The 24,144-nt window shown below is 40.9% G+C and overlaps 1 protein-coding gene across 3 annotated transcripts; it reads left to right on the top strand.

Moving 5' to 3' along the window:
* The first annotated feature begins 578 nt into the window (after positions 1-578).
* On the top strand, positions 579-23,803 carry NFE2 (nuclear factor, erythroid 2). Of its 3 annotated transcripts, none has more exons than XM_056560410.1 (4): positions 579-893; positions 3,382-3,421; positions 18,495-18,659; positions 22,336-23,803. In XM_056560410.1, exons 3-4 carry the CDS (start codon positions 18,588-18,590, stop codon positions 23,365-23,367), a joined length of 1,104 nt encoding a protein of 367 aa, XP_056416385.1. In that variant the 5' UTR covers positions 579-893; positions 3,382-3,421; positions 18,495-18,587; the 3' UTR covers positions 23,368-23,803. The 3 variants fall into 3 exon arrangements, with proteins under 3 accessions (XP_056416385.1, XP_056416386.1, XP_056416387.1); XM_056560411.1 differs by having other exon boundaries at positions 3,387-3,421; XM_056560412.1 differs by lacking the exon at positions 3,382-3,421.
* The last annotated feature ends 341 nt before the right edge of the window (positions 23,804-24,144 follow it).

Raw genomic sequence — 24,144 nt, forward strand, 5'->3', positions numbered from 1 at the left:
AAATACGACAGAGCTTCGAAGTGAGAGAGGGCCATGAGGGTATTCTACGCCAGTGATTCCCAAACAGGGTGCCTCCAGCTGTTGCTAAACTCCCAGCATGCCTGGACAGTCATTGGCTGTCCGGAAATGCTGGGAGTTGTTGTTTTGCAACAGCTGGAGGCTCTGTTTTGGAAAGACTGCCATACAATACGTTTTTCATTTTTAGGGCTCAAGACACATTTTACAGTTTAGGTATATGTTTTTTTTTTAAATACTTTTATATAAATATTGGGTGTGGTTTTCATGCTTCAGTATGCACCAGAAAATGTTTTACTCCTCACTGCAGCTACCACAGCATATAAAGACAATGCCTGACTATTGGTCATATAAGGCTGGTTATTTGCAGTGTTTCTGCTGCTATGAACTAAATAGGAACACCAACATACAAGTTCTTTTTATCTGACTTAAACAACTGTCCCTAATCTTTACCCATGTCCCTCGGTTACAGTGAAGGAGGTAGCTGCGATCAGGAGGGTGGGGGGAAAAGAGGGTGGGGAGAGGATGCCACTGTCTCAAGTTTGTGGTTTTGCACAAGCAAGTGTGGATATACAGGGTAGGACTACGTGCGGAGGCCACTTCCAATGATATGACAGGATGGGGATTGGGAGGAAAGCAAGGAAAATGTAGTGTATGAAAATGGGGGAAGCACAAATGTGAGACTATTCATTTTTATTTTTTATTAATGTGAGAAAATTAGTCTTGAAACACGTATAAAAAGTAGAGAACTATCTGATAGAAATAGGACAGAGGAACTTTAAATTGCCAAGACATCATAAAGGTGAAGACATTCATGAAGGCAACTTACTGCTGAAATCCTCTTCATATGAAGATCCCCCATAACTATCTGCCAACAGGTAAGAAGATAATATTTAAGTATTGTTTTGGAAGAAGCTCCTACCTTAGCCAGCAAGCAGTGTGTGGGCATTATACACCTTTTAAGATTTGACATTATATCGGGAATTTATTATTAGCACAGTTTTTTGCACAAAGCGAAACCTGCTACGCAAGCGTGGGGTTTTCCCAGTTGCTGTGCAAAATGGATTATGTTGCACACAACACTTCATAAATTTGTGCAAATGACAGGAAGCCCCTGAATAGTAAAAAGGAGTGAAAAGAGTGAAAAGCTCACACACATATACTGTGTACATAAGTGCACAAAAAATCTTTTTTTGTGCAAGTGATAAATTCAGAGCAGCAACCAGTGCATTTCCTTACCCCCCTCAATGTGCAACAATTTTAAACATGATGCTCACACAATTTTGAAGGTGCACGCCAGTAGATAAATTGCCCCCTATGAGTTTGTGAAGCCAGAGGAGGAATAGTAATCATGCAGCATAAAACCCTCTGTCACTATTAAAAGGGCATAAAATATTCTAATACTAAAAATGTCAGAAATGTCGGTTTACCATCCATATTGACTGTAAGATTTCTTTACTTTAGATGTGGCTAAGCGGTCACTACATCCCGACATGTGTATGAACTTATATGTGGCAGATTTTTCTAAAAAATGAATTTTCCTCCTACTTATACTATTGATTTTGCAATAGCAGAAGCCATATTCATGTGCCTCATTTGTCATTCACTTGACCTTAAAGTTAGGTTCACACTCCATACGGAATGCTCTATACGGGAAAATTCCATCTGGAGCTTCTGAGTGCGGCCAGCGACGACTGAATCAGCCTGCGCTTCGACCATGAGGACATTGTCATCCCCATAGACAGCAATGTTTACCGAGGGGATTCAGCCTGATGAATGAACAAGGTTATTCTTTTTGGCTGCAGAATATTCGAGCAGGATTTCAAAACAGAATTCTGCTCAGAGATTCTGTAGTGTAAACCCAACCGAACAGTCCCTTACAGACCCTATTGTCCTCTGATGAAGCTCTGAGGAGTGAAACATGTCAGGGGGTATTTGTCTCAGTTTTTAGTAAGCCTGTGTTACCGGCCATATTTTTATTATACTTGTTGTTAAGACTGCAGCCATCAACAGTTTATATGATGTGATACTCCCAGTGTTATATGATTGTGGGCGCATGACCTCATGTCACAGTGGCATATAGCTATTACACTTGGACTGGTGACACTGGTGTTTATAAACATTTCTTTTTGTTATACCTTTTAATAGACACGTTAATAAAAGTGATGTTTTAGGGTGGGGTAATAAAGGGTATTTTTGATTCCGGAAACGGGATTTGCAGGTTTAAGTTGTAACTTACCCTTGTCCCTGCTGGGGCATTATTTTGTAGTTGTGTCTGGACAGATAGCGCTGCAATTGCAGTATATTGTTTAAACACTAAACTCAATAATAACACACTGTGCAGTAAGCTCTTAAGCTCCATCTAGTGGCACCCACAGGCAACCATAAGTTTGTTAGGTAACTCTATATATCTAGGCAGGGGATTTGGAGCTGTGTATCAGAAAAACATAGTTCTAACTGCTGTAAAGATATACAAAGCACTACATTTTTCTCCTGAAAGGCTATGTTCACACACTTTATTTTCGGTAGTATTTGTATCCATAAGAAATGGAACCGTTTATTTATTTATTTATTTTTTTTCAAAAATTGTAGAAATTGATGCCAGTTATTTCACATTTTTTTAAATCAGTTTATTATTGTTTTACAGGGCGAGTTTGTTATTCTGTCCATTAGTTCTCACTAACAGACGCAAATAATGAACAGCTATTAGGGATTACTGCAGTTTTTATACATTGTGTGCACTGAAGGCTGCTTTACCATAGACTTAACCATAACAATTTATTTTCCAAAAATACTGACTTTTTTATACTCCATTTTACAGTGTGTGAACATAGCCTAAAATGGCAAGACATTTAACTGCAGACATTGGCTTTGAAATTATTCCAATCTGCTCTAGGGATGTGCAGAGTTAGGGTCTATTCACATGGCAGAATTTCTACTTGCAGAATTCCCCCTCAAATTAAAGCCCATAGAATTCTATGGGATTCTGCAATCCCATTCAAACTTCTGAATTTCCCCAAGCAGAAATTCAGAAGTGTGAATGGAAGTGCGGAATCCCATAAATGTCTATGGGCTTTATTTTGAGGCAGAATTCCGCAAGTAGAAATTCTGCCGTGTGAATAGACCCTTATACTTTCCCCTCTTAGGGGAAACTGGACAAAGCTTTATAAAAAGTTTTTCTTTCTCCTGGTTCATAGCTTTTAGGTTTAACTGAACGTTTTGCAGCCTTGTTAAGTATCTACTGTATTTCTTTCTGCTACATGTTGTCACTGTTACAAATACACTTGTATCCTTCTTAGCCTGGTCTTCACTGTGTCACAATTTTGCTATAGAGTTATGTAATAACTGAAACACTTGTATTTCCAGTACAGAATGCTCAACACTACAGGCTCGAAGATGAATGAAGGTAAAAAATACATACATACATACATACATACAGAAACAATGTGTGAGGACAAAGCTCTGAGACCCTCACTATCTGAAATACATCCGCTTTATATACAGTTATGCGGTAACTTTTGTGATACTACTTCAGTATAAGCTCATACACCCGTAAAGCTGGCCAAACATATTTGATTGATGGTGAACAAACCATCTAATGTGTATTGGGACCATCTACCTCTCACCTCATGGCTGATGTTAGGAGAAACAAGGATCGGATATGTTGGATTTTAACATGCCCGATTGTTTTGTTAAAGGGAATCTGACAGCAGAATCACCCACACTAGCCTGTAGGTTAATAGTGCGGATGACCCTGATTAAAATGCTCTTTAGCTGAAGAAAATCTGTTCAGTGGAAATATTCAGCATTGCTAATATGCTAATATTCATCTCTGTGCAATGGAGGAGGGATCTGGCAGTTTTAGCAATCCTTCCAGATATCCCCTCTCTCTTCATGCATATTCATTACAGCCTCTCTCTCACATCTGGGGGATGTCAGAGTCTTTTCCTACGTGACTGGTCTGCTTGGCAGAGTACAGGCAGAGTGTATGTGCAGGTGACACAGTTCACCCAGAAGTCAGAAAAAGAGTAGTCACGTGAGAAAAGACTGTGAATGAATATGCGGAAGGTGATTTCTGGCAACAAATCACCAGAGGAAGGTTCACTATCAGGAACATAGCGTGGCCATTGGTAAACCTATGGGGTGGGGTTGAAGCCACGTGCGCAAGTGGGAACGTGGCCATAGGAGTTTGCCAGTGACTCACCTCTCTACTCACTTAGAACACATTAATGTTCAGCCTAGCAAGTGTATGGGGTAGAGGGTGTTTGCCAAATCAATAAAATCCAGTGTACATTTACCCAATAACTATCTGAAAAATATGGCCATCCTAACGTGGCCTAACATACTCTTCAAATCTTGAGAAAACTTTTAAGGTGTCCGTTGTTAGTGTGAATGACCTATTTACTATATTAAGAACCTAAATCGAGAAAAATTCCAGAAACTATTGGAGTGTAATCAATTTTTTATTAAGTGGCATAAAAAATCATATTGTCAGAATCCATGTACATAACAGCATAACTAATTTCCACAGCTATCAATAGATAGGTAATATTGTTACACCTTCTGCATAAAGGAGAACCAATATAGTGGACATTTCACCTTCTTGTTCAAAAAATAATTAAAGTTTTGACCTGTCTCAGTGCTGAGACCACACTGATCAATAGGACAAGCCTGAAAAGCGCACTGTTATGCCCTTCATTCCCCTACCCTTAGTGCTCTCCACAGTGGCCTCTATAATTCTTAAATGGAAGAAGATAACCAGGACACCCCACCAAACAAAGTAATTTGGTGAGAAGGGCCTTGGTAAGAGAAGTGACCAAGAACCCAATAGTCACTCTAGCTCTCCCAAGATCCTGTGTGCAGATGGGAGAATCTTACAAAAGGTTAACCATCACTGTAGCACTCCACCAATCTGGGCTTTATGGTAGAGTAGTCAGAAAGAAGCCTTTTTCTTAGTTTGACACGGGAAAGCCACCTCGAGTTTGCAAAAAAAAGCCCCCGAAGGTGTCTTAGACTGTAAAAAACAATATTCTCTGGTCTGTTGACCTCAATTCTAAGCACCTTGGTTTGTCTGCTCATCACCTACCCAATACCATCCCTATAGTAAAGCCTTGTGGTGGCAGCATCATGCTGTGGGGGTATTTTACATTGGCTGGGGCAGGGAGACTGGTCAAGGTTAAGGGAAAGCCGAATTAAGCAAAGTACAAAAATATTTATAATGAAAACCTGATCCAGAATGCTTTTCACCTCAGATTAGACCAAAGGTTCACCTTCCAACAATACAATGACCCTAAGCACACAGCCAAGACAACACATTAGTGGCTGAAGGGGCCCAGCCAGATACCTGACTTGAACTTAAATGGGTTCTCTCATTAAAACTAGTTTTTGCTATTGCACTTATGGTAAATAAAAAAATATTTCTAACATACTTTGTTTTAAAAAAAATGAAGTTATGTTTTATTTGTGTTTAAAAAAGCTGCCACTAGGTGTCTCCCTACTTGTCCAGAGCACATTTTCCCCCATCTTTTCCACAGACTTTGGACTCCTGCTGGCCTTGCAGAAGTTTAAACACAGGAAATGCAGTCTGGAGTGCTGAGGGGGGGGTGTCCAGCCTTATCCAATCACAGCTCCTCTCACACTTAACTGCTGTTTGCTGTTGGTTGCAGAGTAAGGGAGTAAGTTCTCCCTATATGGTTTCAGATGATGTCACATTTGCTGGGAAACGCCCCTTCCCAGTCTGTGAATCTGAGGCTGAGCAAAAAATACAGAGCAATATCAAGGTGGAAAACTAAAATAAAATAAAAAATACAGGCAGGGGGTGGTTTATTACAATGAGGAGGCAGTGAGCTGGGAGGATTATAACATTTATCAAGTTAATGAGAGGTACTCTTTCGCCAATGGTCCCCATCCAACCTGACAGAGCTTAAGAGGATGTCCCTGAAATCCCTGAATCCAGGTGTGCAAATCCCTGAATCCAGGTGTGCAAACCTTGTGGCTTCATCCCCAAGAAGACTGGAGGCTGCAATCACTTTAACACACATGGTTTTTGCTGCGTATTTGGACAGATATTCATGAAAAACACTTGTGGAATTACCCTAATATGTCGCATTTGGTCTTGTATTAAGTGCCTAAGGCAGCGTGAGCTGTAAATACAGCCTTGGCAAAATGTCAGGTTGCTGTCTACAATACCACAACTCTAAAGGGAGCTTAAGAGAAGAGGAAAAAGAAGGTCCTTGCATCTCTGCCTCTGTAAGCTTAAGGGCTCGTTCACATTAACATCAATCCCCGTTAATTCATGCCCGTTCTCAAATTTGTTCAAGCCTTTTGCAAACTGCTGTAAATAGATCCGATTGATGTCAATGAGATTTTTTTTTTTATATATAACTGTTTATTTAATGAGTTTTTCATTATAACATAAAGGGAAAAGGATAATACAAAAAAAAAAGGAAAAGAAAAAATAGTCATACCTAATGAATCTAAAACGTAAGCGTTATGCAATAAAGAAAACAACAGTCACATATATGTTGAGGAAAAACCTCTCATAAGGGGAAAATATAGATAGGAGTAGAGTAAAGAGTAACGGAACAAGAATGGGGGGTAGGGGCAAGTAAGGTAGAAGAAGTGGGAGAAGAGGGAAAAAGTAAAGATTTAGAAAGAAAGTAAATCGCATGGTCATGCCGTGTCATCTATTATGTAGGGAATTATCGTATTCTTCCAAAAGCCTCCATGTTATTTGGAAGATGTGCAGCTTATTATCAAGTATTGCCGACATACGTTCCATCCTATATACCTCTCTGATTTTATCTAGCAAGGCTCGAGTCGGTGGAGGTTCAAGGGATTTCCACCAAAAGGCTATAAGGCATTTGGATGCAGTCAATATATGTAGGAATAATTTAGAGGAGACAGAAGACATACCAGAGATGGGGAGATTCAGAAGATATGTAGCGGGGTGGAGAGGATCAATGGTATTCAGGACTCGGAAAATCAGGGATTGGGCCTCCAACCAGAAATGTCTCAGTGCCGAACAGTCCCAAAAAATATGTTGCAGAGAACCAGTGTCAGTATGGCATCTCCAACATAGAGGAGATACTTGGGGGAAAAGGAGGTGTAGCCTCTCTGGGGTTTGATACCACCTCATTAAGATTTTGTACTGCTTTTCCTGATAGGAGGTACAGGAAGACGATTTAGCTGCTGCCCTCCAAATGGCCTGCCATTGTGAGGTAGATAATGGGTTACCCAGGTATGCCTCCCATTTGTCCATGTAGGAATGTCTATGAGTATCAAAGCCTCCTTCTGAGGATAAGATGTTGTAAATAGTGGATATGATGCCTTTGGTGGAGGTGGGACCCCTACATAGCAGCTCAAATGGTGTGGGAGGTGAAAAGGGAGAGCAATGTGGTGCTAAATATAAATAATAAATAATTGCCTGATATAGCCCAAAGGCACCACTTGGAAGCTCATATTTGTCTTTTAAGACCCGAAATGGGAAAAAGGTTCTCGAGAGCGGGTTAACAATATCTGCTAAATGAAAGAGTTGGGATTCAATCTATGGAGTAGTAACTATAGGGTCCCAGCTTTCTGGGATTAGTGGATTATATAGGAGAGGGGTGAGGAGTGAAGGTTTAGATTTTAGTTGGAACATTGAAATAGATTGTTCCCATATCTTGACCATCAATCTCATAGGGCCTAATAATTTGGATGATGTGATTATGGGGTCTTTGGACCATATGAAAAAGCTTGGGTGAATGGGGGAAACCCACATTTTCTCCACCTCCGTCCATTTATTAAAGGCCAGGAAGGTCGACCAAGATGGGATTCAGATGAACTGCTAAATAGTATTTATGGAGGTCCGGTACGGCTAGGCCACCATAGGACTTTTTTGTGGTAAGGACGGATGAGGGGATTCTATGGTTGCCCCCACCCCAAATGAATCTGAACATTTCAGACTGAAGCTTCTTCAGCATGGTCTTGGGGACATGAACAGGTAGCGTTTTAAGGAAATACCATATTTTGGGTAAGATAGACATCTTTATTGTAGCCACCTTTCCAAGAAAGGATAGCGGAAGAGAAGACCACTTCTTCAATAATTCTTTAATGTTGTTTAGGAGGGGCGGGAAATTAACCTTATATAAGGTAGAATATTTAGCAGTAAGACTAATTCCTAGGTAGGAGAAGGATTCGGTTTGCCATTTATATGGAAAGGAGGATGTTAAAGACCCAAGGACCTCATTAGAGATGTTTATTGGCAGGGCCTCCGTCTTGTGGGAGTTTATTTTATAACCTGTGAGGCTACTATATTCTTTAATGGCTATGTGTAAATTTGGTTGGAAGATTTGTGGATTACATAGGGATAATAGAACGTCATCTGCAAATAGGGTAATTTTAAATTCCCTCGAATTAACTTTAATGCCTTGAATATTGGGATTATTGCGTATATGGGTCGCAAGGGGCTCTATGCAAAGAATAAATAATAAGGGGAATAGGGGGCATCCTTGACGTGTCCCATTATTTATAGTAAAGCTACGGGAGGTGGCATGGGGGAGGCGTACCTGAGCTGTGGGGGAATTATAAAGGCAGGAGATGGCATCGAGGAAAGGACCCGAAAACCCGTAGGCACTCAAAGTTGACATCAGAAAAGGCCAACTGAGTATGTCAAATGCCTTCTCTGCATCTAAACTCAGGAAGACACCTGGAGTTTTTGTCTTGTTTAGAATATCTATGAGGTCACAATGAGATTTTTTTATGGTTCTTTGTCACCCGTTTGCAGTCATTTTGTTCCTATTCCGTTATTTTTAGCGGAGAAAAGACATTGCAAGCAGTATTTTTTTTCTCCGGATATATGAAATTTTACATTGAAGTCTATGGCAAATGGATGAGCCTGTAATGTCATCCTTTTGCATCCGTTTTTTCAATCCATTTTTGGTCTGCTATTACTTCTGAGCATGACATTCACACATGGCATATTTCCATACTCATAAGAAATGGGTTACAAATTTTGGGGGGAATTTTCTCCTATTACCCCTTATAAAAATGTAAAATTTGGGGGAAAAATTTTCATTTACACATCCGACTTTAACGAAAAGTCGTCAAACACCTGTGGGGTGTTAAGGCTCACTGTACCCCTTGTTATGTTCCTTGAGGGGTGTAGTTTCTTAAATAGTATGCCATGTAGGTTCTTTTTTTGCTGTTCTGGTACCATAGGGGCTTCCTAAATGCGATATGCCCCCCAAAGACCATTTCAGCAAAATTTGCTTTTCAAAAGCCAAATGTGACTCCTTCTCTTCTGAGCATTGTAGTACGTCCACAGTGTACTTGATGTCCACACATGGGGTATTTCTATTTCCATAAGAAATGGGGTTACAAATTTTGGGGGACATTTTCTCCTATTACCCCTTGTAAAAATGTAAAATTTGGGGAAAAAACTGCATTTTAGTGAAAAAAAATTTCATTTACACATCCATCTTTAACGAAAAGTCATCAAACACCTGTGGGGTGTTAAGGCTCACTGAACCCCTTGTTACGTTCCTTGAGGGGTGTAGTTACCAAAATAGTGTGCCATGTTTTTTTTTTTTTTTTTTTTTTTTGCTGTTCTGGCACCATAGTGGCTTCCTAAATGTGACATGCCCCCCAAAAACCATTTCAGAAAAACTTCAAAATCCCATTGTCGCTCCTTCTCTTCTGAGCCCTCTAGTGCACCCACAGAGCACTTAACATCCACATATTAGGTATTTCTTTACTCGAGAGAAAGTGGGTTACAAATTTTAGGGTGATTTCTCTCTTTTTACCCCTTGTAAAAATTTAAAAACTTGGCCTACAAGAACATGCAAGTGTAAAAAATGAAGATTTTGAATTTTCTCCTTCACTTTGCTGCTATTCCTGTGAAACACCTAAAGGGTTAACACACTTTCTGAATGTCATTTTAAATACTTTGAGGGGTGCAGTTTTTATAATGGGGTAATTTATGGGGTATTTCTAATATGAAGGCCCTTCTAATCCACTTCAAAACTGAACTGGTCCATGAAAAATTCAGATTTTGAAAATTTTGTGAAAAATTGGAAAATTACTGCTAAATTTTGAAGCCCTCTGATGTCTTCCAAAAGTAAAAACATGTCAACTTTATGATGCAAAGATAAAGAAGACATATTGTATATGTGAATCAATATATCATTTATTTGGGATGTCCATTTTCCTTATAAGCAGAGAGTTTCAAAGTTACAAAAAACCTAAATTTTCAGATTTTTCATAAAAATTTTGGAATTTTTTTTACCTAGAAATGATGCAAGTATTGACGAAAATTTAACTAACGTAATATGTCATGAAAAAACTATCTTGGAATCAGAATGAAAAGTAAAAGCATCCCAGAGTTATTAATACTTAAAGGGGTATTCTGGGCAAAAACATTTTATCCCCAAAGGATAGGGGATAAGATGTCTGATCACGGGGAGCCTTCACGCTCCCTCCCATAGACATGAATGGAGGGGGCGTGGCATGACATCACTTCCCCAGTCCCGGAAACCCAGAGGTTTCCGAAACTGGAGATACAGCACCCGCATAGAATGTGGGTGCTGCAGGGAGATCGTGGGGGTCTCAGCAGCGGTCCCCCCGCGATCAGACATCTTATCACCTATCCTTCAGATAGGGGATGAAATGTTTTTGCCCGGAATACCCCTTTAGAGTGACAGTGGTCAGATGTGCAAAAAATGCTCGGGTCCTTAAGGTGAAAATGGGCCTTAAAGGGTTAAAACTAAAAGAAGCAATCTGATTAGTTGCTATGGGCAACTAGTCAGCTTTTCCTCTGCACGAGTTTTGATAAATCTCCTCAAATGCCTTTTGGCCCCCTTGTGACAATTGTTTCCTATGAATACATTTAGTGTGCACAATGACCTGCATACTAAACATTGGGGCAAACTCGACCTGACTAGATTTTGATCTTTAAGTTCTGGCTTCTTTGTAACCTCTTAAGGACAGAGCCAATATTAGCGTTCAATTTTCACCTCCTCACAATCAGACATAACTTTTTCATTTAAGAAGAAGTGTTCCCATCTGAAAATGATGGCATACATCTGGGATACCGCACCACTTTATCATCGGACCCCAACTGATCTTGAGAATTAAGGGGCCACAGCACTATTTACAGGTTTTTTTTCTGCACGTAGGCATTGCTGGCTTTGCGGAAATCCCAGTATGACTCAACCGTGTTATCGCAGTAACATACATGGCCTTGTGCAGGAAGTTCCTACCGCCTATAATGCTTATGTACTTTAGTATCCCCTATGGGGTTTAAATTGATCACTTTTGTGAAACATCTCACTGACTCACAATCTTTAATGCATGTGAAGCCCCTCATCCATGTACTTACTCATCTGATGGTAAATTAGTCAACAAAACTCATTCTTATGATATTACTTTTACACCCTTTCCCAGCTGCAATAAGCTGATTAATTATTAAAGTGTCTTAAAATTTTTATTATGTGAGGCCACCGAAGATTGCAGTGACAGATGCAGCAATGTTCACTAATGATAGGTGCATATACTAATCGTAACATTTACATTCCCACAAGTCAACATGTCCTAGCAGAAGCATGATTTAAAGCCCTAAAGCAAATTTAGTCACACCCACCACTGACTATGTGGTGGCAGATGGGTTTTTGCTTTCCCTCACAAACAAGGAACTTCTGCCTCTACTTCTAAATGCACCCCTAAACCAGTGCCCTCTAGGTCGAGCTTTACTGAAGCCAAAAAAAATAGAAGGAAGAACAGGTATGATGGTGTAGATGGGGTCTCTCCTCTACATGCAATGCAAATACAGAGTTTGTATGTATGTACATATATATATATATATATATATATATATATGTAGGTATATATATATATATATATATATATATACATATATATATATATATATATATATATATATATATACATCCTTTAAAACAGCCTTACCAGCAAGCAAACCAACCCACACAAGCAGGTTTCACGGTTCAGTAGCTCTGGGTTTATTGCTATAATTCACATACAGTAATGAGTTCTGTTTGCAGCATACATTATAATATAAATGTAAATGTTCTGCACATCATGTTCTCTGTATAAGCATTAACTTGAGCTTCTTACCCAAACATGGCAGGTACAGTCACACCTCCTAACAGCTTCTCAGAACGGCCTAGATGGTGGGCAATTTGTTGAAACAGCCATCTTGCTTCTCTCAGTCCAATGATGTGCTTCCTCTTAAAGTCAGTCAATTGGGCAAAATGTCTTTAGGTGTATCGTAGAGGTATGTCTAGCAGTCAATGGTCTCTCACCAAGAGGTACACTACCCAATACCTGAGACATAACTGCATGCAGATTTTACTGTAATCCAACATTTCTATTCTGGAGCATTATTTCTTATGCCAATGAGTATATATACTATAGAGTGTGTGTGTGTGTGTGTGTGTGTGTGTGTATTGTGAGAAAGCAGCTGGTAAACTGGTGGTTGGGAGGTTTGTATCACTGAGGCTTCTTGCCTTAGTGACATAAGACTGAAGTTTGGATCCGGGTTTTGGGAGTGACTGGAGGTTCTGGACATAAAGTAACCACCATACTCCAGTTTGATGGTGTGTTGCAGTCCTAAACCAGATCTCACGGGTGTTTGAGCACTGCTAAAGAGGAAAGACTTTTTATAGGGTCCTGTCCTACAATATACAGTATATGTACCTACACAGTTAGGGAAGTACCTTGTTTTTTGCTTGGTAGGATAATATATGTTGTTAACGTCTAGTGGTTATCAGGTTCTCTTGTTGTGTTCAAATTCAGACTGGCCGGACTACCCACTCCATTCAACACACCTGACCCGAAAATATCAGTATTAATTTGTCTTTTAGCTATTGGACATCATGTGTGTACTTATGTTTTTCTGTTTCCAGCATTTTAGAGCAGGAGTGCTGCATGTCTCCTGATAAGTTTTATCTACTCTGTGCAGTACATACAGAGGAAGAGAGAAAAGGAAAGGGTTTGCAGGGGAAGGTATAAGTGACACAACCAGCCTTACATGGAAGACTGCACATTTCAGACTGCAAATATTTGTATTAGATTAGTGACAACTACAAAAGACCATAAAGCTGCTGATATATTCAATGGGAGACTATATTATTGATGACCTATCCCCAGGATAGTTCATCAATATCTGATCAGTGGGGGTCTGACACCTCCACTTTTCAGCTGTTTGCGAGAGCCACGGCACCTGCGTATACAGAGAACAGGACCAGACATCTCTAGAAAATGTGCAGGGCTGAGCCAGGTTACAGAAGTTCATCTTCCAATAAAGTGGATGGATGAGATTTATCAAGGGATTTACAAAAGTCGCAAAAAAAAAGTTGCACGTGCGCCTAAGCAATTTTTTGTGCGACTTTTGTGGGTACGCATAAAGTTGCAAATAGCCCTACCAATGGCTGTCTAGAAATTATGGGGGTGTAGTTTAGCAACAGCTGGAGGCTCCCTGTTTGGAAACCCTGCTTTATCGGCGTTCTCCCCAGGGGATAGTGCCATAAATGTACTAATCAATTTTTTAGTGTTTTTCATTTCTTCTCATTTCACATCCGTGTATCCTGTACTTTTGATTCAGTGGACTACATCGATGACCTGCATTTTTTTTGTTTACTATTAATAGAGTGGTTAACGGGGGCTTGTGGGGAAGTGTTTTTTGGAATAAAAGTTTTTAAAACATGTTTTTTTATTTATTTATTTTACAGTTTTAGTAATGGAAGCAATCTTGTGGATGAAGTCCATTACTAAGCCAGGGTTTAGCATTAGCCCCAATTACAGCTAGCGCTAATGCCCAATTATTACCCTGGTATCGACCACCACAACCGCCACAAGAGCCGGTACCAACAGGCCCAGATTGTCAAAAATGGAACTCCTGGGCCTAGTCGGTGACAGGCTGGCTTTATTTAGGCTATGGAAGGGCCAGTAACAATGGTCCTCGCCCACCCTGGTAATGTCAGACTGTTGCTGCTGGCTGGTATCTGGCTGAGAATAACAATAGGGGGAACCAACCACATTTTTATTTCAAATATTTAATTATTTATGCAAAAAACTTGAGGGTTACCCATATTTCCTTCTCAGTAGATGCAAACCAAGCAGCAACAGCCTGACTTTACCAGGGTGGACGAGGACCATGGTTTCTGGCCCTCCCCAGTGTAAATAAAGCCAGCCTGTTACCGCCTAGGTCCAGGAGCGCCATTTTTGATGCTCCGGGCCTGTTGTTACCGGCTTTTTCTGGCACCCCTGTGGCGGTGGGTACCAGGATAATAAATGGGGGTTAGCGCTAGTTGTAATTGGGGCTAACACTAAGCCTTGGCTTAGTAATGGACTCCGTCTATAAGATAGCTTCCACTACTAAGCCTGTAAAGTAAATAAATAAAAAAAACACAATACCTTTTATTCCAAAAAAACACAATACCTTTTATTCCAAAAAAACACCCCCCCAAAAGCCCAAAAACAAGGGTCGATGATGTAGTCCACCGAATCTGAAGAAGTCCTCTGCATACACCACTGATCTGAAATGAGGAGAAAAAAAAACCATGAAAAATAGTTTGCACATTTTTAACACAGCTACGACTTTAGAGCAAAAAAGTTACAGAGGAGAGGAGGAGGTGTTACAAAGTGGTGTTCTGAAGTCATTTATTGGTTTTCGCTTATGTGTGCTAAAAAAGAGTGGTGTTTTAAAGTGATTTACTGGTTTTTGCTTATGTGAGCCAAATTTATCAACGCCCTGTGTTAGTATGATAAATATGTCACACATAAGCAGAACCAAAAGCAAGGGGAAAAAAACTTCAGAACTTGCTTACCAAAGCAACAATGATAAATGTCCTCCAATGAATTCTGAGCTGCAGTAACCCAGCATGGCCATTACACAATGTATGGAGGCCTGGAATACCTTCTGATGAGTGATCTCTATGGCATACCTTCTACATGAAAAATTTCACGTCAAATAGGTTCTGAATGCTGGTTGTCAGACCCCACCAATAAGATACTGATGGCTTCTCTTATAGATAGGTCTTTAATGTAAAAGTTTTGGAATTTAAAGTGTCCCTATCATTAAAAACAGAGACATTTCAATAGTTTTGACCCCTTCTGATTAGTCTAACAAGCGGAAGAAGTGCACACTCGCAGCAATTTCGCCATGAACACATATTGGGGCTATCCAGAGAACACTGTCAACCAGGGAGTCAAGGGCTTAAAGAATATGCCCTTTAAAAAGTGATGAGGAAGAAATTATAAACGGGGATCAGGAAAAAGCAAATATATTAAACAAATTCTTCTCCACTGTATTCACCGAGGAAAATGAAATGCCAGGTGAAATACAGCGAGATAAGGTAAACTCCCCAGTACAGGTCACCTGTCTAACCCAGGAAGAAGTACAGTGCCGCCTAAAAAAAATCAAAATAGACAAATCGCCAGGTCCAGATGGCATTCACCCCCGTGTTCTAAAGGAATTAAGTAATGTAATAGACAGACCCCTATTTTTAATATTCAGGGGCTCTATAGTAACAGGGACTGTTCCCCAGGACTGGCACATGGCAAATGTGGTGCCAATATTTAAAAAGGGGTCAAAAGGTGACCTCGGGAATTATAGGCCTGTTAGTTTAACCTCCATTGTATGTAAATTATTTGAGGGTTTTCTAAGAGATTCTATTTTGGAGTATCTTGATAAAAATAAATGTATGGCATCAATACATGTGATGAATATATGCGCGATTATTGGCTGCGCATGCAGCGGGGTGGGAGAGCTTTTTGATGATGACATGGGGGGGGGAGTCTATAAAAGGAGAGGCTGTACTTCCGGGTCTCACTTGCCCCCAGTCTTCTGATGATGCTGGGTTACCAGTGAATAGCCGTGTTGGATTTTAATCGCAGTGGTCTCTGTCAGCACGATTATGTGCAATCATTTAGCACCTCAGTAGTGGCCATACATTTGTGTTACACATCTATCACTATATAAGTCATTCAGTTTTAGAAATAAATAATAGAAGTTAATTTTCAATTATTGTTTTTGTTGGGGGGTTTCTAGTTTAGGGTACCCCTTTTGGGGGTTTTCCCCTAAAGTTGTTGTCTATATAAGTCATTACCCTGTTACCCCCTGGGGTATTTTGTCATTAAAAATAAATGTATGACTCCATATCAGCATGGCTTTATGAGGGATTGGTCCTGTCAAACTAACCTGAACAGCTTTTATGAGGAGGTGAGCTCCTGACTGGACCAGGGGGAATCACTGGATGTCGTATATCTTGATTTTTACAAAGCATTTGATACAGTGCCACATAAAAGGTTGGTGCATAAAATTAGAAGGATTGGGCTGGGGGAGAATGTCTGTAAGATGGTAAGCAACTGGCTCAGTGATAGGAAACAGAGGGTGGTTATTAATGGTACTTATTTTGATTGGGTGACTGTTACTAGTGGGGAACCACAGGGGTCAGTCTTGGGTCCTGTTCTATTTAAAATATTTATCAATTACCTTGTATTGGGGTTTAATAGTAAAGTAGCAATCCTTGCAGATGATACTAAACTATGTCAAGTGGTAAACACTGTAGAGGACAGTGCACTGTTACAAATGGATCTGGATGGGTTGGAGGTTTGGGCTGAGAAGTGGCAGATGAGGTCCAACACTAATAAATGTAAAGTAATGCACATGGGGAGGAACAATCCAGGCTTGGATTATGTATTAAATGGGAGCACACTTGGGACAACTGACATGGAAAAGGACTTGGGAGTCTTAGTTAACAGTAAATTTAGCTGTAGTGACCAGTGTCGGGCAGCTGCTGCCAAGGCAAATAAAATCATGGGGTGCATCAATAGGGGCATATATGCCCACGACAAGAAAATAATTCTATGGCTGTACAAATCACTAGTCAGACCACAATATAGAATACTGGGTACAGTCCTGGGCACCGGTGTACAAGAAAGATATAGGGGAGCTGGAGAGGGTTCAAAGATGGGCAACCAGAGTAATACGGGGAATGGGAGGACTACAGTACCCAGAAAGATTATCAGAATTAGGGTTATTTAGTTTAGAAAAAAGAAGGCTTAGGGGAAACCTAATAACTATGTATAAATATATCAGGAGACCGTACAGAGATCTCTCCCATGATCTATTTATACCCAGGACTGTATCTATAACAAGGGGGCACCAGCAAGACACCAGCACAGATGGGGTTCTTTACTGTAAGAGCAGTGAGTCTGGAATTCTCTGCCTGAGGAGTTGGTCATGGCGAACTCTGTAAAAGAATTTAATAGCGATCTGGATGCATTTTTGGAGAACAGTAACATTACAGGTTATGGATTCTAGATCTATAAGGACAGAACGTTGATTCGGGGATTTATTCTGATTGCCATATTTGGAGTAGGGAAGGAATTTTTACTTCGAGTATGAGGGTTTTTTGCCTCCCTCTGGATCAACTCAGTAGGGACTTATTAGGGTTATAGGTTGAACTTGATGGACTCTGGTCTTTTTTCAACCTTATGAACTATGTTACTATCTAGTACCTGTCATGATCTTGATACATTTTTTAATCCCCCCCCCCCCCAGTTCACTGCCCCCATCATAATAAACCACCACCTGGCTTTATTTTTCTTATTTGTCAGTTTTCTACCTTGATACTTTGTATTTTCTGGTCAACCTCCGTCAGCTCCACAGGCTGGGAAGGGGTGTTCCCCAGCAGGCATACAGGGGAGAACTTCCTCCCTCACTCTGCTACACACAGCCCAGAGTATTTTAGTGTGAGATGGGCTGTGATTGGCTGAGACCGCACCCACCTCCCCCCTGAGCAGAAATATTCAGCTCCATACACTCTATTCACTATGCTGAGCTGAGGTCCCACCTGCATTTCCTGACTTTTGTTTCAGCAGGAGACAATCTGCTAGAAGGACTGCAGGCTGGACCAGAAGGAGGACCCCTGGTGTCCAAATGTTTAGGGGCAAATTTAACACATATTGTAGGAGATTTATCAAAACCAGTGCAAAAGAAAAGTTGCATAGTTGCCCATAGCAACCAATCAGATTGCTTCTTTCATTTTGCAGAGGCCTTGTTAAAAATGAAAGAAGCAATCTGATTGGTTGCTATCGGCAACTGGGCAACTTTTTCTCTGCACAGTTTTTGATAAATCTCCCCCAAAGTTACAAAAATGTTTTAAGAAGTATATTAGGAAAGTTATTCATATAGGCTAATCTATAACATATTAATTTTTATTACTAATGACAGGAACCATTTAAGAACGCTCTTCTCCCTACTGATTGTAGGGGTCTTAGCACTGAGAGCCCTACAGATGAAAACTTTGGACATCTCTCTGTGATATGTTAAACCTCTTTAAATATTTCTGTTAAAAAAAAAAAAAAAAGTCCTGTAATAAAATAATATAATAAAATGTTAGTACTAGTATCTTGAAAGATTCTCCAAATTATTAATTTGTTATGCCTATTGTTCTGCTTTCCTTATTTTCCAGATTTACAGAGAACTATTCTGAACTCTCCTCAGTTTTGCTATAATGCCTGGTTTGTTTAATGTAGAGCTTAGATTTGGAAGGTTCCTTTTATAAATGGGAGAACAGTGTGCCCAAGGAGACATGGATCTCACTTGGCAAGAGATCTTCTCTATCACCGAACTGCAGGTTAGTATACGTTTATGTTGGTCCTCATAACATAATATATAACCTGGTGCCTTGGATAGTTTATGGAAAAAAATATTGAAAAACTTTTAAAAATCTACCACAGAGTTTGACTGGAATTCCAATTTACCAGCACATGGGACAAATGCCATTGGTGTCAGAAATTGTGCATGCAAAAATTTTGCAACATTTCACCAATTGCGCAAAAATTTGCAGCACCAAAAAAATTGGGTAAAACCAATGATAAATTCCCCCTTAGTCTTCTGACTTTGTGTGAGTCAGTTATATCTCTCAGCTGCTTAGAGGATATATTAGCGGAAATGGAATTGTGTAGGAGGACTGGGAAGTAAACAGAGTTGTAAAAGCTTACATTATTGGATCACTTTGAAAAGAGCGCCCACATTGAGGCACAGGGCAAAATTTTGGTTTAAATTAATTAAAGGGGTACTCCGCCCCTAGACATCTTATCCCCTATCCAAAGGATAGGGGATAAGATGTCTGATCGCCACGGTGCCGCTGCTGGGGAGACCCGGGATCCCCGCTGCGGCACTGCGCTATCATTACAGCACAGAGCGAGTTCGCTCTGCACGTAATGACGCGCAATACAGGGGCCGGAGCATTGTTACATCATGGCCCGCCCCTTTCAATACAAGTCTATGGGAGGGGGCGCGGCGGTCGTCACGCCCCCTGCCATAGACTTGCATTAAGGGGATGGGCCGTGATGTCATGAGGGGCGGAGCTATGACGTAACGCGGCTCCGTCCCCTGTATAGCCCGTCATTACGCACAGAGCGAACTCGCTCTGTGCTGTAATGATAGCAGGGTGCCGCAGCGGGGATCCCAGGGCTCCCCAGCAGTGGGACCGCGGCGATCTGACATCTTATCCCCTATCCTTTGGATAGGGGATAAGATGTCTAGGGGCGGAGTACCCCTTTAAATTCAGAAAACAGTAATGGTGCATTTAACCCCTTAAGGACCGGGGTTTCTCCGTTTTTGCACTTTCGTTTTTGCTCCTTGCCTTTAAAAAATCATAACTCTTTCAATTTTGCACCTAAAAATCCATGATTGCTTATTTTATGAGCCACCAATTCTACTTTGTAATGACGTCAGTCATTTTGCCCAAAAATCTACGGTGAAACGGAAAAAAAAATCATTGTGAGACAAAATGGAAAAAAAAACGCTGTTTTGTAACTTTTGGGGGCTTCCGTTTCTACGTAGTACATTTTTCGGTAAAAAGGACACCTTATCTTTATTCTGTAGGTCCATACGATTAAAATGATACCCTACTTATATAGGTTTGATTTTGTCGTACTTCTGGAAAAAATCATAACTTCATGCAGGAAAATTAATACGTTTAAAATTGTCATTTCTGACCCCTATAACTTTTTTATTTTTCCGCGTATGGGGCGGTATGAGGGCTCATTTTTTGCGCCGTTATCTGAAGTTTTTAACGGTAACATTTTTGCATTGATGGGACTTATTAATGATTTTTTCATGATATAAAAAGTGACCAAAAATGCACTATTTTGGACTTTTGAATTTTTTTGCGCGTACGCCATTAACGATATATTTTTATAATTCGGACATGCGGCGATACCATATATGTTTATTTTTATTTATACTGTGTTTTTTTTTTATGGGAAAAGGGGGGTGACTCAAACTTTTAATAGGAGAGGGGTTAAATGATCTTTATTCACTTTTTTTTTGCAGTGTTATAGCTCCCATAGGGAGCTATAACACTGCACACACTGATCTTTTACATTGATCACTGGTTTCTCATAGGATAACATTGATTGATGATTCTGCCGCTTGACTGCTCATGCCTGGATCTCAGGCACTGAGCAGTCATTCAGCGATCGGACAGCGAGGAGGCAGGTAGGGATCCTCCAGCTGTCCTGTAAGCTGTTCGGGATGCCGTGATTTTGCAGCGGCTATCCCGAACAGCCCACTGAGCTAACCGGCATACTTTCACTTTCACTTTGAACGCGGGGTCTAAAGGGTTAATAGCGCGCGGCACCGCGATCAATGCTGCGCGCTATTAGCCATGGCCCCGCGTTAAAGATCGGGAGAGGACACATGGCGTTCCAGTACGTCATGTGTCCTTAAGGGGTTAAAGGAGAACTATCATGAAGGAACATTTATCCCCTATCCAAAGGATAGGGGATAAGTGTTTAATCGCGGAGGTCCTACTGCTGGGACTCCCGTGATCTTCTGCATGGCACTCTGGCAGTCCCCAGAAAGGGAGGGTGTCGACCCTAGCACGAAGTGGGCGCTGACACGCCCCCTCCATGTATCTCTATGGGAGAGCTGGAGATACAGCGTTCGGGGATCTACAGCTCTCCCATACTCCCAGAACTTTAATCAGGGCTGCCATCCGAAATTTTGGGGCCCCCCATCACCCCCCGATGCCCTACTCTCAGTGCCCCCAATAATGCTCCTCCTTGGTGTCCTAGGGAGTAGGTTAGTGTGTTGGGGAAAGGGTAGGGGGATTGGATGGTGGTGGGTTGGTAATTTCTCTTCCCCTATTAGTTAATGCCCCATTAGGTAGGTAGTAGGTAATGCCCCTGGTAGGTGATAGGTAATGCCCCCAGTAGGTAGTGCCCCCTGTATATAGATAGTAGGTAATGCCCCCAGTAGATTGTGCCCCTAGTAGGTGACTAGCAGGTAATACCTCTAGTAGGTAGTGCCCTCCCCCCCAGCTGAGTAGTGCCCCCAGTAGATAGTGGCCCTAGTAGGTAGTGCCCTCAGGTAGGTAATACCCCCAGTATACAGTGACCCCAGTAGATAGTTCCCCCATCTAGGTCATGCAGGTAGGTAGTGTCCCCCGGGTAGGTAATGCCCCCAGTTGAGTAATAATGCCCCCAATTAGGTAATAAGGCCCCTAATTAGGTAATAATGCCCCAGCTAGTTAGGTAATAAGGCCCAACTTATGCAATAATGCCCCTCACATAGGTAATGCCCCCAGTTATGTAATATTGCCCTTTACATAGGTAATGCCCCCAGTTATGTAATACTGCCCCCCACATAGGTAATGCCCCTCCCATAGGTAATGCCCCCATTTATGTAATAATGCCCCTCACATAGCTAATGCCCCAGTTATGTAATAATGCCCCTCACAAAAGTAATGCCCCCAGTTATGTAATAATGCCCCTCACATAGGTAATGCTCCATTAGTAAATAATGCCCCACATAGATTTTCGAAAACAAATAATAAAAATCCACCCACCTTTCCGCTGATCCTGTGCTGAGGCTGGGCTGTCTGCAGCCTTCGGAGCAGCGCGGGACTTCTCCGGCAGGGTGCGTGATGAAATGACATCACGCGGCCTGCTGCGCAATGTACGCTCTTGTACGTACATTGTGTACGCTATTTGCGTAATGTACATACAGGAGCCGGAAAATGCTATAGCTTGTACGTACATTATGTACGCAATTTGCGTACTGTATGTCCAGAAGCAGGAGACCGCTGTTTACACAGCGGCCTCCTTCTTCTGTGATTTCTGCCGCAGGTGGGTACCGGTCCTTCTGGGAGCCTGGGCTCCTTACTGGTGTACTGGCTGTACCCCCCCTGATGGTGGCCCTGACTTTAATCTCTTTGTGAATGTGACTGAGAGCTTTTACAAAATCCTATTATCATTCAATAACACCCAGAGGTATTTACGGTAACTTCTTTTGTCTTTCAGGGCTTGGATTTACACCCAGATTCCCCATATGATGTTGAAAATGGATATCAAGCACCCACTTTGCCAGTTCCAGGAGGCAGTTTTAGTAGTTTCCAAAAAGATGGCATTTTACCAAGTTCAACCAATAATATGCCAATATGCAACCGATATTACATGGACTGTCAAGCACAGAATGCAGTAACAATCTCTATGACTTCTGGATATGGTCCAACATCGTACACAGGAATGTTAATCTCATCAAATCTCTCTCAGATGGGGACAATAAATCACTATCCATTAAAGCAGATGGCAGTAAGTGCCCCAGGAGACCAGGTCATTATGCCGGAGCCTTACCTGGGCAGTGCTCATTCTCTGCACCTTCCCTCCAAAAACCATGATGATTTTGAATCTGATTCAGGTTTGTCTCTAAATTTTAGTGATGGGGAATCAATAGAAATAGAGAAAAGAGACAGCCACAGTCTTCGCTCAGAATACATGGAAATAATCCCACATCATGCCTACCAAAACCAATATCCTTTGGCACCAAGCTTTACACAACCTGTTATGGAAAACAACATGTGTGAAACCCAAGCATACTTTGCATCACGGACTCAAGACCTTGTCTGCGGTAGGGATGAGCGAAGGGCAGCCGCAATGCAGATACCATTCCCCACAGACAGGATAGTCAATCTTCCTGTGGAGGATTTTAATGAACTTCTGTCTCGCCACACATTGACTGAATCTCAGCTGGCTTTGGTCAGGGACATCCGTAGACGGGGCAAGAATAAAGTTGCTGCTCAGAACTGTCGCAAGCGCAAGATGGAAAACATTTCCATCTTGGAAAAAGAAATTGGGCAACTCAGGCTAGAACGTGAAGGATTACATAGAGAACGTGAGGAAGTGGAAAGTATTATTTATGAACTGAAAAGCAACATGAAAGTACTTCAGCAAGAGGTTTATAGCATTTTAAAAAATCAGGGCAACCATCACTACCCAGAAGATATTTTTCTCCATCAGACACCAAATGGTAACGTCTCTTTCTCGTTGGTATAGAATGGATTGTCCATTATCAGACAATGACTCATTTTTAGAAGGATGCTGAAAGCATACTTTTTAATTTTATTACTGCATGTCATGAATTGAGCTGAATGTATATTAGTTTTAAGACTGGAGCCCTCCACCATAGTCTAAAACTTTGGTCCATAGTCTTCATTGACCTTGAGAAGTTTGACCATCATAAACATCATCAATTGTTAAAAGAACAATATGCCCTGACACTGAGGTCAACATCGGCCTACCCTCTCACCAAAAAATTTGGAGGAGATACTACGTGAGAAATATGCATTTTCTGGACTCTAATATATCTTTTTTGAGCTGAAAAATACTCTTAACATTCTGGTTTAGAAATCTATTTGGCATATGTATGCTATAGAATCAACTTGTAAAATTGTAATTTAAGAACTTATTTCTGTTAATAAAACAATCTTTCAGAAGCTGAATATTTTCTTTTGTTTGTTACTTATTTTTCAACACATGCTATGCATGGTTCTATCAGAAATACAGAATACTATGGTATTATAGCTAACATTCAGCGAACCTCAAAATATCTTTAACCCCTTAAGGACTCAGGGTTTTTCCGTTTTTGCACTTTCGTTTTTTCTTCCTTACCTTTTAAAAATCATAACCCTTTCAATTTTCCACCTAAAAATCCATATTATGGCTTATTTTTTGCATCACCAATTCTACTTTGCAGTGACATCAGTCATTTTACCCAAAAATTCACAACGAAACGGAAAAGAAAATCATTGTGCGACAAAATTGAAGAAAAAA

Source organism: Hyla sarda, chromosome 2 (genome assembly GCF_029499605.1).
Source record: "Hyla sarda isolate aHylSar1 chromosome 2, aHylSar1.hap1, whole genome shotgun sequence".
In the NCBI taxonomy this organism is placed as follows: Eukaryota; Metazoa; Chordata; class Amphibia; order Anura; family Hylidae; genus Hyla; species Hyla sarda.

Bases quoted from the DNA above. Each gene is read 5' to 3' on its own strand.
- NFE2 (XM_056560410.1), top strand. From the start codon at position 18,588: ATGGGAGAACAGTGTGCCCAAGGAGACATGGATCTCACTTGGCAAGAG. The intron at 18,660-22,335 runs GTTAGTATACGT...TTTGTCTTTCAG, and splicing joins TCTCTATCACCGAACTGCAG to GGCTTGGATTTACACCCAGA.